Here is a 15,220-nt window from a genome sequence, read left to right as displayed (position 1 = left end):
CAGTAGGTCAAGGTCACTGTCATGTGACACCTAATCACTTACAGTCATCAGGTAATTATAATTAAACAGTCTAGGAAATATGATCTGATATTTTTTGAAGTATTTATTCTATATAACTCAAATAACAAGTGACCCCCAGGGCGGGGTCTTTTTTTCACCCCAGGGGCATAATTTGACAATCTTGTTAGAGATCCACTAGGCAATGCTACATATCAAATATCAACGGCCTAGGCCTTGAACTTTCAGACAAGAAGATTTTTATTTTTTCTCCCTATATTAAGTCTATGCTAAATTTGGGACCCCAAGGTCAGGGCCTCTTTTCACCTAGAGGCATAATTTGAACAATTTTAGTAGAGGACTACAAGGTTATGCAACAAACCAAATATCAAAAGCCTACACCTTGCAGTTTCAGGCAAGAAGATTTTTGAAGTTTTTTCCTATAAAAGTCGATGTAAAACTTGAGACCCCCGTGGCAGAGCCTCTTTTCACACAATGCTACATACCAAATATTGAAGGCCTAGGTCTTGTGGTTTTAGACAAGAAGATTTTTAAAGTTTTTTCCTAAATAAGTCTATAATTATGTAAAACTTGTGACCCCCGGTGCAGAGCCTTTTTTTCACCCCAGGGGCATAATTTGAATAATCTTCATAGAGGACCATTAGATGATGTCATATGGCAAATATCAAGGCTCTACTCCTTGCAGTTTTGGACATAAAGATTTTTTAAGTTTTTCCTTTTGGTTGCCATGACAACCAGTCTTCAGCATGGAATTCAATTCTTCGAACAATTTTGAAATGGGGCCACCCAAAGATCATTCCTGTGAAGTTTTTTGGTGTAATTCTACCCAGTAGTTTTCAAGAAGATTTTTTTTGAAAATGTTGACAACTGACGATGGACATTGAGCGGTTTGGCTCAGGTGAGCTAAAAATGGCCTGCAGATTAAATATAGAGCATTTTCAATCAGGGCTCTAGAAATTTTGGTAACTCACTCGTCCGAAACGAAAATCCTGACATCGGCGCTACCCTACCCACCGCATTCCCAATATTACATATTTTGTAAAACGTGACAGAGTAAAGAAATAAGCATGTCATGCATTAAAACTGAGTTACTGGTCACTGCGAGTTACCATACAATGAAGACAGTTATTCAGTGTTATGTGTGATCGTTACTTTGTTTAAATTTCGATGTTTTTCCGAGAAAATACTTGCAAGGATAAAATTGCCGAGGCATTGACACCGTGTACGTAGCTAGTCTCAAAGCCAACACACGTGACTTCGGTACCATATACACGGCAGATACTTTGTGATGTTCCTCATTCTTTGACGAAATTCTATAAAAAAACAATGCGTCAAAGTGAATTACACGACACATATTCTCTGCTAAACAGCCTCAGTATTTTAAGAATACTCTGCCACGGACCGAATGTGTATGTTATGTGAACGCTGAGATCGAATTTCCCGCATGTATAGTACCAAAAGGTCACGCGGGTTGGCCGCGGATATTTCATTTCACTTACGCTGTACTTCAATAAGCAACTACATTTTATAAAGTTATATGTTCTCTTCTGATGTAAACAAAATTTCATTTTGAAACGTTTTTTAAAAGACCGATTTGATAAACAGCGCCTCTCCGGTTTTCTTTATCATTCGTGTCTGCCAGTCCATTTTTTTCTTTTTCTTTTTTGTACAGTCGGGTTGCAAAGACGATTTTCTGCACTTGTTTCAACTGGAGCCCCAACAAAATTAATGAATCATGTAATTTTTTCAAATCAAGTAATAACAAGGCAGTCTGAAAGACAGCTATATCCCCCGCCACTGCTATGGATAGTGAAAGGGTAAACCTTTGATTTTAGCTGTGACCTTGACCTTGAACTGACATGGCTGACTCATGAATTCTGCACAACGTCTTGATGAGGTGATCATTTGACCCAAGTTTCATGAAAATCCTTCAAGGGTTTAGGAGATACAGAGCTGAAACCTTTGACCTTCATTGTGACCTTGACCTTGAGTTGACATGGCTGACTCATGAGTTTCTTGATGAGGTGATCATTTGACCTAAGTTTGATGAAAATCCTTCAAGGGTTTTTAGGAGATACAGAGTGGACACAAAATGGAAGGCTCAAACCTTCGACCCTTAGTTGTGACCTTGACCTTGAGCTGGCATGGTTGACTCATAATTTCTGCACATCATTCTGATGAGGTAATCATTTTTACCCAAGTTTTTATAAAATTCCTTCAAGGGGTTTTAGGAGATATAGAGCGGACACGAAATGGAGGGCTCAAACCTTTGACCCTAAGCTGTGACCTTGACCTTGAGCCGGCATGACTGACTCATGGGTTCTGCATATCGTCTAGATGAGGTGATCATTTGACCCAAGTTTGATAAAATTCCTTCAAGGGGTTTAGGAGATATAGAGCGGACAGAAAATGGAAGGCTCAAACCTTTGACCTTGAGTTGTGACCTTGACCTTGAACTGACAAGGCTGACTCATGGGTTCTGCACATCGTCTTGATGAGGTGATCATTTGACCCAAGTTTCATGAAAATCCTTCAAGGGGTTTAGGAGATATGGACCGGACACGATTTTGTTACGGACGGAAGGACGGAAAGACGGAAGGACGGAAGGACGGACGGACGCAGACCATTCCTATAATCCCTCCGCCACGGCGGGGGATTAAAAAAACTATTTTTATCGGTTTTCTGTGTGATGTCTCATTAAATCAAAGACCTATAATGTACAATTATAGCTCTTTGATTAAATCCAGTGACCATTAAATTTTGTTTTTTACCGTGATCAAACTTAGCCTTTTGAAATAAACCATCCGTCGGATTCTAAATAAAAGAAGTGGATCCCTGTTGAAATGATTTGGATCCAGTCAGAAACATTTGGAAACCAGTCAAAAATGTTTAATACATTGCAGTCAGCTGTCTGCAAACATTAAAGGATGTGCCGCGCGAGCACTGACTGCGTCACGTGCTAATTATGGACCGATTATCAAAGTGACAATCAGACCATTTGACACGTTTATTGATTATCTGAGGGTGCGACTAACAATTTCCTACTTGGCAGGTGATCGTGTATTGAGATATCAGACCGAAATTTATACTTTTCTCCATTTTTACAGGACCAATTTTTTTCGTTTTTTCACTTCACGAATCGGTCTGAAAAGTCAAAATTCGGTCCAAAACCGACAAACCGGCAAATTTCCGAAGCCCTGTTTTCAATATTCCATAGAACCATTTAGGAAAAATTAGCACCCCAAAGCAGCCATGATTTTATTATCTAAATAACAGTTCCATGATTACCCTCAGGGTTGCTCACCAGACAATGACTATTTGCCCTTGACCATATCATATCATTCTAGCATAAAACTGCTGTTATTGTCACTTTTCGGGGTTTTTTTAACAGGAGAGAAAACGTGTGTTAGCAGAGAGATTCTCGCGCTCACGTGCTGTTATAACACCTTTTTATATATGCATGTTCCGTGGCAAAGCGTAAACGCATTACGCCTCAAAACGGATAATTCAAAATGAAATGACGTCGACGTGACAAAACAACGTAGACTTTACCGCGCATTTCCTGGAAATTCAATGACGTTGAGGGACAATATATTAATTCACCTGGTTTTTTACGTGTTTTCTGCTAGAATAGCCTTAGCGCATGTTCTTTTCGTGTTATAACATTTTCAGAATCCCTCAGGTACCAACCAATCCCTCAGGATTCTGCAGATGTTATAACACGAAAAAACATGCGTTACCCCTACATCATAAACTGTATCATGGAAGATAACAATTGTATTTACAATGTAGTGCGGAAACTAGTCAAGAAAATTTTATGAAGATCCATTCAAAAATGTGATTTCCAATGTAAATCTTTTTCTATTTGACCTAGTAATAGAGTTTTATACCAAGGTGACCAGTTTGCAAATGCCTAGATTACACTGAAATGATAGAAAGTTCTATCTTCTTATTTGACCGAATGACCTGGTTTTTGGCCATAGATGACTCAGATTCAAATATGACCTAGATTTCATAAAGACAAACATTCTAACAATGTTTCATTTAGACCAAAAAGACAACAGCTGTCAAAGGAGACAGCACCCATGACTTGTTTCAAAATATAAAATAAGTAAAACAAGAGCACCGCCTTGCGGGTGCTGACGCTCTGATTTTTTTGTATAATAGAAATATTGTCCTACCCATGATTTTCTAAGTCTAAAAAGGGCCATCATTCTTGCAAAAAGCAGGATAGAGTTATGTTTCTTGATGTACAGCGTCCGCTTATGATGGTGAAAAACTGTTGCAAGTTTTAAAGCAATAGCTTTGATAGTTTATGAGAAAAGCTGACAAACATAATACTCAACCAAGAAAACTGATTTTCTAAGTCCAAAAGAGGCAATAATTATTGCAAAAAGCAGGATGGAGTTATGTTTCTTGCTGTACAGGGTCAGCTTATGATGGTGAACAAGTGTTGCAAGTTTCAAAGCAATAGCTTTGGTAGTTTAAGAGAAAAAGTTGACCTAAACATAAAACTTAACCAAGAAATCTGATATTTTCTAAGTCCAAACGGGGCCATAAATCTTGCAAAAAGCAGGATGGAGTTATGTTTCTTGCTGTACAGGGTCAGCTTATGATGGTGAACAAGTGTTGCAAGTTTCAAAGCAATAGCTTTGATAGTTTAGGAGAAAAGTTGACCTAAACATAAAACTTAACCAAGAAATCTGATATTTTCTAAGTACAAAAGGGGCCATAAATCTTGCAAAAAGCAGGATGGAGTTATCTTTCTTGCTGTACAGGGTCAGCTTATGATGGTGAACAAGTGCTCCAAGATTCAAAGCAATAGCTTTGATAGTTTAGGAGAAAAGCTGACCTAAACATAAAACTTAACCAGGCAACGCCGACGCAGACGCTGACGCAGACACCGATTAAGTCATGACAATAACTTATCATTTTTTTTCCAAAAATCAGATGAGCTAAAAAGGAACTAATTCATGAAAATTTTCTGGAAAAGTAATTCACCATGTGTCATATCATGTGGCTAATAAAGTGGAACAACTTTTTTAAGTTTGAATCAAATGTATTTAGTGACAACTGAGATAGATCTTTAGATCATCATAACTTGAACCTAAAATTCGATGTAGAAAGGGGGCATAACTCATAACATATGTGTCAGCATTATGGACCTTATGTCATATGATGTGGCTAATGTTTTAGAACAAACAAAAACAGAGATAAGGCGAAAAAGAATCAAAATTAAACTGGAACTAAAAGTTGGGACATAATTCATGAAATATATGCACCAGAGTTATGGACCATGTCTCATATGATGAGGATGATAATATTGAAGAAATATTTCAAGTCTGAATCAAGTTCATTAAGTTATAACAAAGGTATAGAGAAAGTGCACTGAAATCACCTGAAATTCTAAGTAAACAAGAGCGCCCAGATGGCCCTAGGTCGCTCACCTGAGTCATATACCATAACAGTGTAAACGTGTTTTACCTAGTGATTTCATGGAGACAAATATTCTGACCAATTTTCATTAATATTGGACCAAAAAATGTGGCCTCTAAGTGATAACTTTAGGTCTGCATCCTGCGTCATATACGGATAAAATTTGCTGGGGACGCAGTCTTGAAGTATGAGCGTCCTATGGGACGCATCGCCGAATCGAAATGTGAAAATTACAGAAGGGTGTTGGGTAAACCCAAGGTTACTGGTTTTGACTTGCGAAAATTAAGAAAAACTCGTATTTCGTAATGGAAAAATACCAATTACACTCTGTTACTCTCGGTGATCAGATTACTTCCATTTCAGTTTCATTAACTGAGTCAACTGAAACAATTAGCGACCCGTTCTAATTAGAATATGCTGTCTTTTTATAATGGTGTTGTAACATGTGATTCGAAAGTGAGGGTATCTAACATGCTGTCTGCAAAACTTAACAAGTCATCGGAATTCATTACTAATTGAAAAATAAATCTGTACATGTCATCCAAATTTCAAGGCTGTATCTTAAAAAACAAGAAAGTAGGTCAGTAGGTCAAGGTCACAGTCAAGTGATCCCTAATCGCTTGGGTAATCAGGTAATTATAATTAAACAGTCTAGGAAATATGACCTGATAATTTTTCAAGTATTTTTTCTTAAATAACTCATAATTACAACAAGCGACCCCCAGGGCAGGGCCTTTTTACCCTAGGGACGTAATTTTAACAATTTTGTTAGAGAAACACTAGGAAATGCAACATACTTAATATCAAAAGCCTAGGCCTTGCAGTTTCAGGCAAGAAAATTTTTAAAGTTTTTTTTCCAATATAAGTCTATATAAACATGAGACCACCTGGGGCAGGGCCTCTTTTCACCCCAGGGGCATAATTTGAACAATTTTGGTATAGGATCACAAGGCAATGCTACAAACAAAATATCAAAGGCCTAGGTCATGTTTTAAACAAGAAGATTTTTAAAGGTTTTTACTATATAAGTCTATATATTAAGTCCATGTAAAACTTGTGACCCACAGGGCTGGGCCTCTTTTCACCCCAGGGGCACAATTTGAACAATCTTGATAGAGGACCATAAGATGATGTGACATGCCAAATATCAAGGCTCTACGCCTTGCAGTTTTAGACAAGAAGATGTTTAAAGTTTTTTCCTTTCGGTTGCCATGGCAACCAGAGTTCTGCATGGAATTAAATTCTTTGAACAATTTTGAAAGGGGACCACCCAAGAATCATTCCTGTGAAGTTTGGTGTAATTCTGCCTAGTGGTTTTCAAGAAGATTTTTTTAGAAATGTTGACGGACGCACTACTGACAACGGACACTGAGCGGTCACAAAAGCTCACCATGAGCCTTTGGCTCAGGTGAGCTAAAAACAAAGGTTGACGAAAAACTTTAACCAAGAAAGCTCACGCAGACACTGGGGTGCATAGAATAGCACCCCTATTCTCCAAATAGTGGAGCTAAAAATCGGTCCAAAACCGACAAACCAGCAAATTTCCTGAGCCCTGGTTCTAACCAATACCACAACATTTCGTACACATGAAAATTTAATGATTTAGAAAATTGTTTAACTTAACAAGCCACTTTGTGACAAGTAGTATCAGGTTGTTTGTCAAAAAAAATGCCACAGAAAATAATCCAAATTAAAAGATTCACAAGGTTTTTGCAACATCAATATAATAGTCTTAAAAGCATGATTCAGTCTAAAATCTACATCATTAAACAATACAGGCTGTATACTGGTCTAAGCTTGTACTTCACAGAGCTTACTGATATCTGTTTGGCAATGATGTATATAAAATGTATTTTGAGACATTTATCTGGCAGAAACTGTCTAATACTTACATTATTGAGATCAATCAATTTACAGCTTCCGTCTACGAGATATCGTATCCTAGGTTTCACATTTGTCACAGCATCTTCCATACAGTCTATAACAGCAGCAGTCGTTTTAGCAGCTTCCTTCGCCGCCTCAACAGTGCCTGTATAAATAGACTCAAAATAATCCTTGCCATATATGGACCTTACATCTTCCTCAGCATTGTCCCACATTGTGTCCATCTCATTCCTGAGCCACTGTAACTGTAAACAATACTACAAGTGGATTAAAGTGGCTAAACACAGTTATTCTGCAAGACAATATCTAAAATGTTTGTCTCGACTATAAAGGTACTCAAGTACGGTATCTAATTTAAAAAAGAAAAAAAAACAGAGATTGAAAAAGAATCAACTACTTACAATCAAAATTCACATTATTTCAGCAAGGCCATCTTTGAAGTGTGTGGTTGAAATGCTCCTATCACATGACTGATCTTGTAAATTAAACATTAAGATGTTGTTGTTTTTTTGTTGGATTTAACGTCGCACCGACACATGATAGGTCATATGGCGACTCCAGCTTTAATGGTGGAGGAAGGCCCCAGGTGCCCCTCCGTGCATTATTTCATCACGAGCGGGCACCTGGGTAGAACCACTGACCTTCCGTAAGCCAGCTGGATGGCTTCCTCACATGAAGAATTCAACCATTAAAATGTACAATTTAAAATATTTATTTATTTTTATTTTGTTGGGTTTAATGTCGCACCGACACAATTTTAGGTCATATGGCGACTTTCCAGCTTTAATGGTGGAGGAAGACCCCAGGTGCCCCTCCGTGTATTATTTCATCACGAGCGGGCACCTGGGTAGAACCACCGACCTTCCGTAAGCCAGCTGGATGGCTTCCTCACGTGAAGAATTCTACGCCCCAAATGAGGTTTCGAACCCACATCGATGAGGGGCAAATGGTTTGAAGTCAATGACTCTAACCACTCGGCCACGGAGGCCCCACAATTTAAAATAATACAGACCTGAACAAGAGGGCCATGATGGCCCTATATCGCTCACCTGTTATCATTGCACTTGAGGACAAGAAGGTACTCTGAAAAAATATCTAATTCCGAAGGACAGAAACAACAACGGGAAGAAATTTAACCAAAAAGAAAAAAAAATTCTTACAAGGTACAGAAATGTCAAAATACACCTAAAAATTGGAGGTACCATCCATGTTGTACCACAGAAAAGTGGTCTTGGTTTTTCCCTACGGCCAATAATAAAAAAGTTACTAAAAATAAGCTATTTATAGTAACGTAAAAGGGAAGTAATTAAAAAAAAATTATTGTAAGTGAACAAAAGAAGGATCTGCCAAATAAATCTGTTGACATAAATGAAATTTCAGATCAGTATCTTCATTAGTTATGGAGATATACCTATTTTAATTTGAAATAAAGGGAGGTAATTTGAGATAAAATCAGTCCATAGCTATCTACCCTGATTGTCTCAGTCCAACTAATGCCAATAATGAAATTTCAAATAAGTCCTATAAGTACTTACTGATATAAATCCATTCTGATTGCAATCAGGGGAGGTAATCAGATATAGCTCTGGAACGTACAATTGGATCTGATTCATCATGGAATCCAAGATTTATTGTTGTTGAGATATTTTGGAAGTTTGTATCAAATAAAACCTTAAATGAAGTCTCTATATGGCTGCAAAAGCCAAAATAGCCAATTTTGGACCTTTAAGGGGCCATAACTCTGGAACCAATGACGGAATCTGGCCAGTTCAAGCAAGGAACCAAGATCTTGTGGTGATACAAGTTGTGTGCAAGTTTGGTTAAAATCAAATCATAAATGAAGCTGCTATTGTGCAGACAAGATCAAAATAGCTAATTTTGGCCCTTTCAGGGGCCATAACTCTGCAACCCATTATGGGATCTGGCCGGTTCAAGGAAGGAACCGAGATCTTATGGTGACACAAGTTTTGTGCAAGTCTGATTAAATTCAAATCAAAAATGAAGCTGCTATTGTGCAGACAAGGTCAAAATAGCTAATTCTGGCCCTTTCAGGGGCCCTCACTCTGGAACCCATAATGGATTCTGACCAGTTCAAGAAAGGAATCAAGATCTTATGGTGATACAAGTTGTGTGCAAGTTTAGTTAAAATAAAATCATAAATGAAGCTGCTATTGTGCAGATAAGGTCAAAAAAGCTAATTCTGGCCCTTTCAGAGGCCATAACTCTAGAATCCATAAAGGAAATTGGCCAGTTCAAGAAAGGAACCAAGACCTTATGGTGATAAAAGTTGTGTGCAAGTTTGGTAAAAATCAAATCATAAATAAAGCTGCTATTGTGCAGATAAGGTCAAAATAGCTAATTTTGACCCTTTTAGGGGCCATAACTCTGGAACCCATAATGGGATCTGGCCAGTTCAAGAAAGGAACAGAGATCTTATGGTGATACAAGTTGTGTGCAAGTTTGGTTAAAATAAAATCATAAATGAAACCACTATCGTGCAGACAAGAAATTGTTGACGCACGCATGCACAGACGACGGACGAAGGGTGATCACAAAAGCTCACCTTGTCACTATGTGACAGGTGAGCTAAAAATGAAGTAAATTAGGCTTGCATACTTGAAAAATGCACGTTCAGGAGACTTTAAAATTGTAGGGGCGTTGTTGCTGATTTTTAATGATGGCTACAAGGCATTTAATCATATTAATAAGATATGATTTTAACACTGAAAAGCAAATTATCATGTATGTAATGCTGTTTTTTGACCCAGTTTTTTATTCATGGTTTTCTCCTCTGAACTTTTTTGATTTTATAATAAAGACCACTTGTATTCATAACACATGTTCAAATGAACATAAACTTGTACTGAATTGTTAGGACATAATATGAGCTGCACCATGAGAAAACCAGCATAGTGGCTTTGCGACCAGCATGGATCCAGACCAGCCTGCACATCCACGCAGTCTGGTAAGGATCCATGCTGTTGGCTTTCAAAGCCTGTTGCAATTTGGGAAACAGTTAGGAAATAGCATAGATCCTGACCAGTCTGTGCGGATGCACAGGCTGGTCTGGATCCATGCTGGTGGCAAATCCACTATGTTGGTTTTCTCATTGCACGACTCATAAATAGTTATATACAGTTATATAGTTATTCATTTATAATTCAAGACAACGAATGGTCTGGTTTCAGAAAATATGGCCATTCCTTAAAAATGTTTCCCCCCATAACAATAGATTCTGTATTAAAACTCCTTTAGGGACACCTTTCTGTGACCCATACTTACAGTTTTAGCACTGACACCTTTCTGTGACCCATACTTACAGTTTTAGCACTGAGCATGCCTGTGGTACCACCAAAGTCTCCAGGTTCCACAATGATTACATTGACACCAAACTTTCTCATCTCCAGTCTCAGACAATCCGAGAAGGATTCAATAGCATACTTGGTAGCACCATATACTGCATTGCTTGGCAGACATATACGACCCTTTGCACTGGTTACATTAATAACTCTTCCTGCGGTAAAAAATGCTAATTCATAAATTATCATATATCCAAGTATTCTTTAACATGGCCATCAAATACTAAAATAAATATTTAAATTGGTTTCATTTTCAAGACAAAAATGTCATTATGACAAATTTAATTAAAAATATGAAAACAAAATTTTCATCCTTTATCAAAAATTATTAATTCATTTATTCTAACTACAAGCATTTAAATATAGTGAATATTGTGAGATCAATTAATTTCATGCCAATTTAATTTTGTGCCTTTTCAGTTTCATGCCAATTTAATTTCGTTTGCACAGAATTTCATGCTTTCAGCCAAAGTGGCCGCTTTCTGTGGACTACAAATTATGAACATAAAATGGATTGGAATTTCACTTGTTAACTGAGATTTAAGTTTGTGATCAAACGAAATTATATTCCATAACAAAAATAAATGATTTCACAGTAACTTGCAGTAACTTACCTTTTGATTTTCTAATTAATGGCAAGAATGTCTTAGTGAGTCTGATCACTCCAAACTGGTTCACTTCAGCTACATGCCTGAACTGATCCATTGTGCAGAATTCTACATCACCAACAAAATTGACTGCTGCATTGTTCACTAGAGCCCACACACCTGAAATATATACATTTTTAATAATAGCCCAAACACCTGAGATATATACATGTTTCAACAGAGCCCACACACCTGAGATATATACATTTTTAATAATAGCCCAAACACCTGAGATATAAACATGTTTCAACAGAGCCCACACACCTGAGATATATACATTTTTAATAATAGCCCAAACACCTGAGATATATACATGTTTCAACAGAGCCCACACACCTGAGATATATACATGTTTCAACAGAGCCCAAACACCTGAGATATATACATGTTTCAACGGAGCCCACACACCTGAGATATATACATCTTTAATAATAGCCCAAACACCTGAGATATATACATGTTTCAACAGAGCCCACACACCTGAGATATATACATAGTGACATGACACTAGAACCCTCGCTTCTGACATACATACATGGTGAAGTTACACTTCAGTCCACACACCTGAGATATATACATTTTGTACATGGTGACATTACACTACAGCCAACACACCTGAGATATATATATATACATGGTGAAGTTACACTACAGCCAACACCAGAGATACATATATGGTGAAGTTACACTACAGCATAGACTACATAGACTCTAGAGACCATACATTTGAGATATTCATATGGGAAGTTACACTACAGCATCACACCTGAGATACATATATGACGAAGTTACACTTCAGCATATACAATATAAAGTTACACTAGTGCCCACACACCCGAGATATATACATGGTGAAGTTACACTTCAGCATATACACAATAAAGTTACACTAGTGCCCACACACTCGAGATATATACATGGTGATGTTGCACTACAGCATATATGCGATAAAATTACACTAGTGCCCACACACCTGAGATATATACATGGTGAAGTTACACTAAAGCCTCACACCTGAGATAAATGCATGGTGAAGTTACACTACAGCATCAAACCTGAGATATATTTACATGGTGAAGTTATAATAGTGACCACACACCTGGCATACATACTTGGTGAAGTTAATCTAGATCCCCCACACCTGATATACAAACTTGGTGCATTTAATCTAGCCCCAACACATCTGAGATGCAAAGTTAGAGAAGTCACACAAGAGCCCACACACCTGAGATATACAAATGTTGAAGTTATACTTGAGCCCACAAACATGAGATATATTATAGTAAAGTTACACTGGAGCCAAAACATCTCAGATTTATACATGGTGAAGTTACTGGTATTTACAGAACTAGGCTCCGAGCTAAGAATCAACAAACATGACGGCCAAGATGACCCTAGATTGCTCACCTGAGTAACACATCGTGAAGACTGGAGCAAATAAGTGAGTGTAAACAACCTTCTCCTTTGATTTTACCTAGTGATCTAGTTTTTGACCCCACGTTACCTAGATCTAAAATCATCCAAGATTTCATGATAACAAGTTTTATGAAGATTGAATAAAAAATGTGTCCCAGAGTGTAAACAAGCCTTTTCTTTGCTTTGGCTGGATGACCTAGTTTTTTACCCCAGATGACCAATATTCGAACTTGACCTAGATTTCTTCAAGATAAACATTCTGACCAACTCTCATGTGCTCCAAACTTAAAATATGGTCTCTAGAGGGTTAACAAGCTTTTCCTTTGATTTGATCAAATGACCTAGATTTTTAGCCCACATGACCCAGTTCAAACTAGACCTAGAGGTCATAAAGCCAAACACTCTAACCAATTAACCAACTAAACTTAGAATGTGGACTCTAGTGTGTTAACAAAATTTTCCTTTGATCTGGCCTAGTTTTTGACCCTATATGACCCTGATTCTTACTTGGTCTAAAGATCATCAAGATAAACATTCTGACCAGGTAAGTTTCACAAAGATAGGTTCATAAATGTGGCCTCTAGAGTGTTAATAAGCTTTTTCTTTGATTTCAGCTGGCGACCTAGTTATTGACCCCACATGACTCAGATTTGAACTTGACCTAGAAGTTATCAAGACAAACATTTTGACCAATTTTCATGAGTTTCAAACTTAAAATGTGGAGTCTTATGAGTGCTGACAAGATTTTCCTTTGATCTGGCCTACTGACCTAGTTTTTGATCCCACATGACCCAGTTTCGAACTTGATCTTAAGATCATTAAGACAAACATTCTGACCAAGCTTCATAAAGACTGGGTCACAACTGTGGCCTCTAGAGTGTCAACAAGGCAAATGTTGATGCACAACGGACGACTGACGCCACATGATGGACGCCAGAAATGACCAGTCACAAAGCTCACCTTGAGCACATTGTGCTCAGGTGAGCTTAAAAGCAGGGCTTGACTATCTCTATAACTTTTTATGTAAATAGACTATATTGTACATCAGTTTAATTATTGAATCAAGACAGTTTCACAAAAAATGTAAAATTCAACATAAATAAGATATTTCTCACCATATCTACTATTTTCTAGAAAATATGGTAACCCACCTTCTGGGGAATGTTTCTGTACGTAAGTGCGGAGTTTCTCGACTGATTCCTCACATGTAACATCAAGCTGTACAACATGGATCCGTCCTGAATCACTCCACTTACGTAGAACCTCAGCACCTTCACTTTTGTCATCAAGGCAACCAGCAATCACAGTGAAACCGAGATAGTCTAATCTCTTTACCAGTGCATGACCAAAACCTGCGGGAAACACAGACCATACTAGTGGGGGAAGACGAGGCAGCAACACAATTTTAGAATGCAATTATGACATATATATCAATATTAAAGATAATTCTAATATGACTAACAATGCTTTAATCATCACAACGATGTAATGTTGACGTCACGTTGACGTGATATTTAGCGCCATGTATACATCTAGAAATAGCACTTTCAAATTTGATCAAATGTTTTACTTAATAGCATGTTTAAAACGAAATGTCACATTGAACAACTATCTTGATTAATTTACACATATATTAAGTTGGTTATTCGCTTTGCAGAATAATTTGCCATCTTTTGCGCCCAAACTGAACTCTTCCGCAAGTCGCATTACCATTTCCGTTCCTGGCGTGCATAAACAAAGAGCATGATGACCTAACAGTTGGCGCCATGCATATGCGAAGAAACAGTTCTGTCATATTTGATCTAAATTTTACAATTAAATTCATATTAGAATGGAAATAATTCATAGAAAAACATTGTTTTAACACTATTTATACACTCGGGCGGTTATATGGCATTCGAAATAATTCACCCGGGCTGCGCCCTCGTGAAATTATTATGCCCGGTGTATAACCGCCCATCGTGTATAAACAGTGTTAAAGCACCATTTTGCTATAAATTATTTCTTAAATGAAAGAATAGTCACTAGAAATACAGGTGTGTCCTTTGAAATCTAAATAAAAATACCAGTGTCAAGAGCCATTAATTTGTGCAAAAGTAAGACTTAATCTGCATGTACATGTAAATATAACCTTTATACAGATCTATACATATTATTAGTTTGGACACAACTGCATGATTTACTTTCATATTTACAAATTACATATAAATTACTAACAGGATTAAGTAAAAAGCTTAAAGTTTGTTCAAAACTCTCTGCTCAGATAGCTTTTTTTAACATTTGATACAAGTAATAAAATTCAATTAAAAACAGTTTTATTGTGCTTACAGTTAATTCCTTGTATAGTACTTAAAAAGGATACTCTACCAATCTGTGCAGTTAGAACAAAACAAAGCTGCAATGCATCACTTCATGAAGAACACTGTTACTGATAAGGTGGTTCATTAAGAATCATTATAT

The 15,220-nt window shown here is 37.2% G+C and overlaps 1 protein-coding gene across 1 annotated transcript in view; it reads right to left on the bottom strand.

The window, feature by feature from the left end:
* The window catches only part of LOC123563744 (D-beta-hydroxybutyrate dehydrogenase, mitochondrial-like), a 52,796-nt gene that overhangs the window by 19,811 nt on the left and 17,765 nt on the right, over positions 1-15,220 (bottom strand). The window contains exons 3-6 of the mRNA XM_045356721.2: positions 13,912-14,112; positions 11,312-11,464; positions 10,659-10,852; positions 7,347-7,583 (exon numbers count right to left, since the gene is read on the bottom strand). Of these exons, the coding sequence (XP_045212656.2) occupies positions 7,347-7,583; positions 10,659-10,852; positions 11,312-11,464; positions 13,912-14,112 (785 nt within the window). The remainder of the gene's footprint in view (positions 1-7,346; positions 7,584-10,658; positions 10,853-11,311; positions 11,465-13,911; positions 14,113-15,220) is intronic.

The sequence above is a fragment of the Mercenaria mercenaria genome, chromosome 2, assembly GCF_021730395.1.
Source record: "Mercenaria mercenaria strain notata chromosome 2, MADL_Memer_1, whole genome shotgun sequence".
In the NCBI taxonomy this organism is placed as follows: Eukaryota; Metazoa; Mollusca; class Bivalvia; order Venerida; family Veneridae; genus Mercenaria; species Mercenaria mercenaria.
Note: the sequence above shows the minus strand (reverse complement) of the source record. Positions and strands in the feature narration are given on the sequence as shown.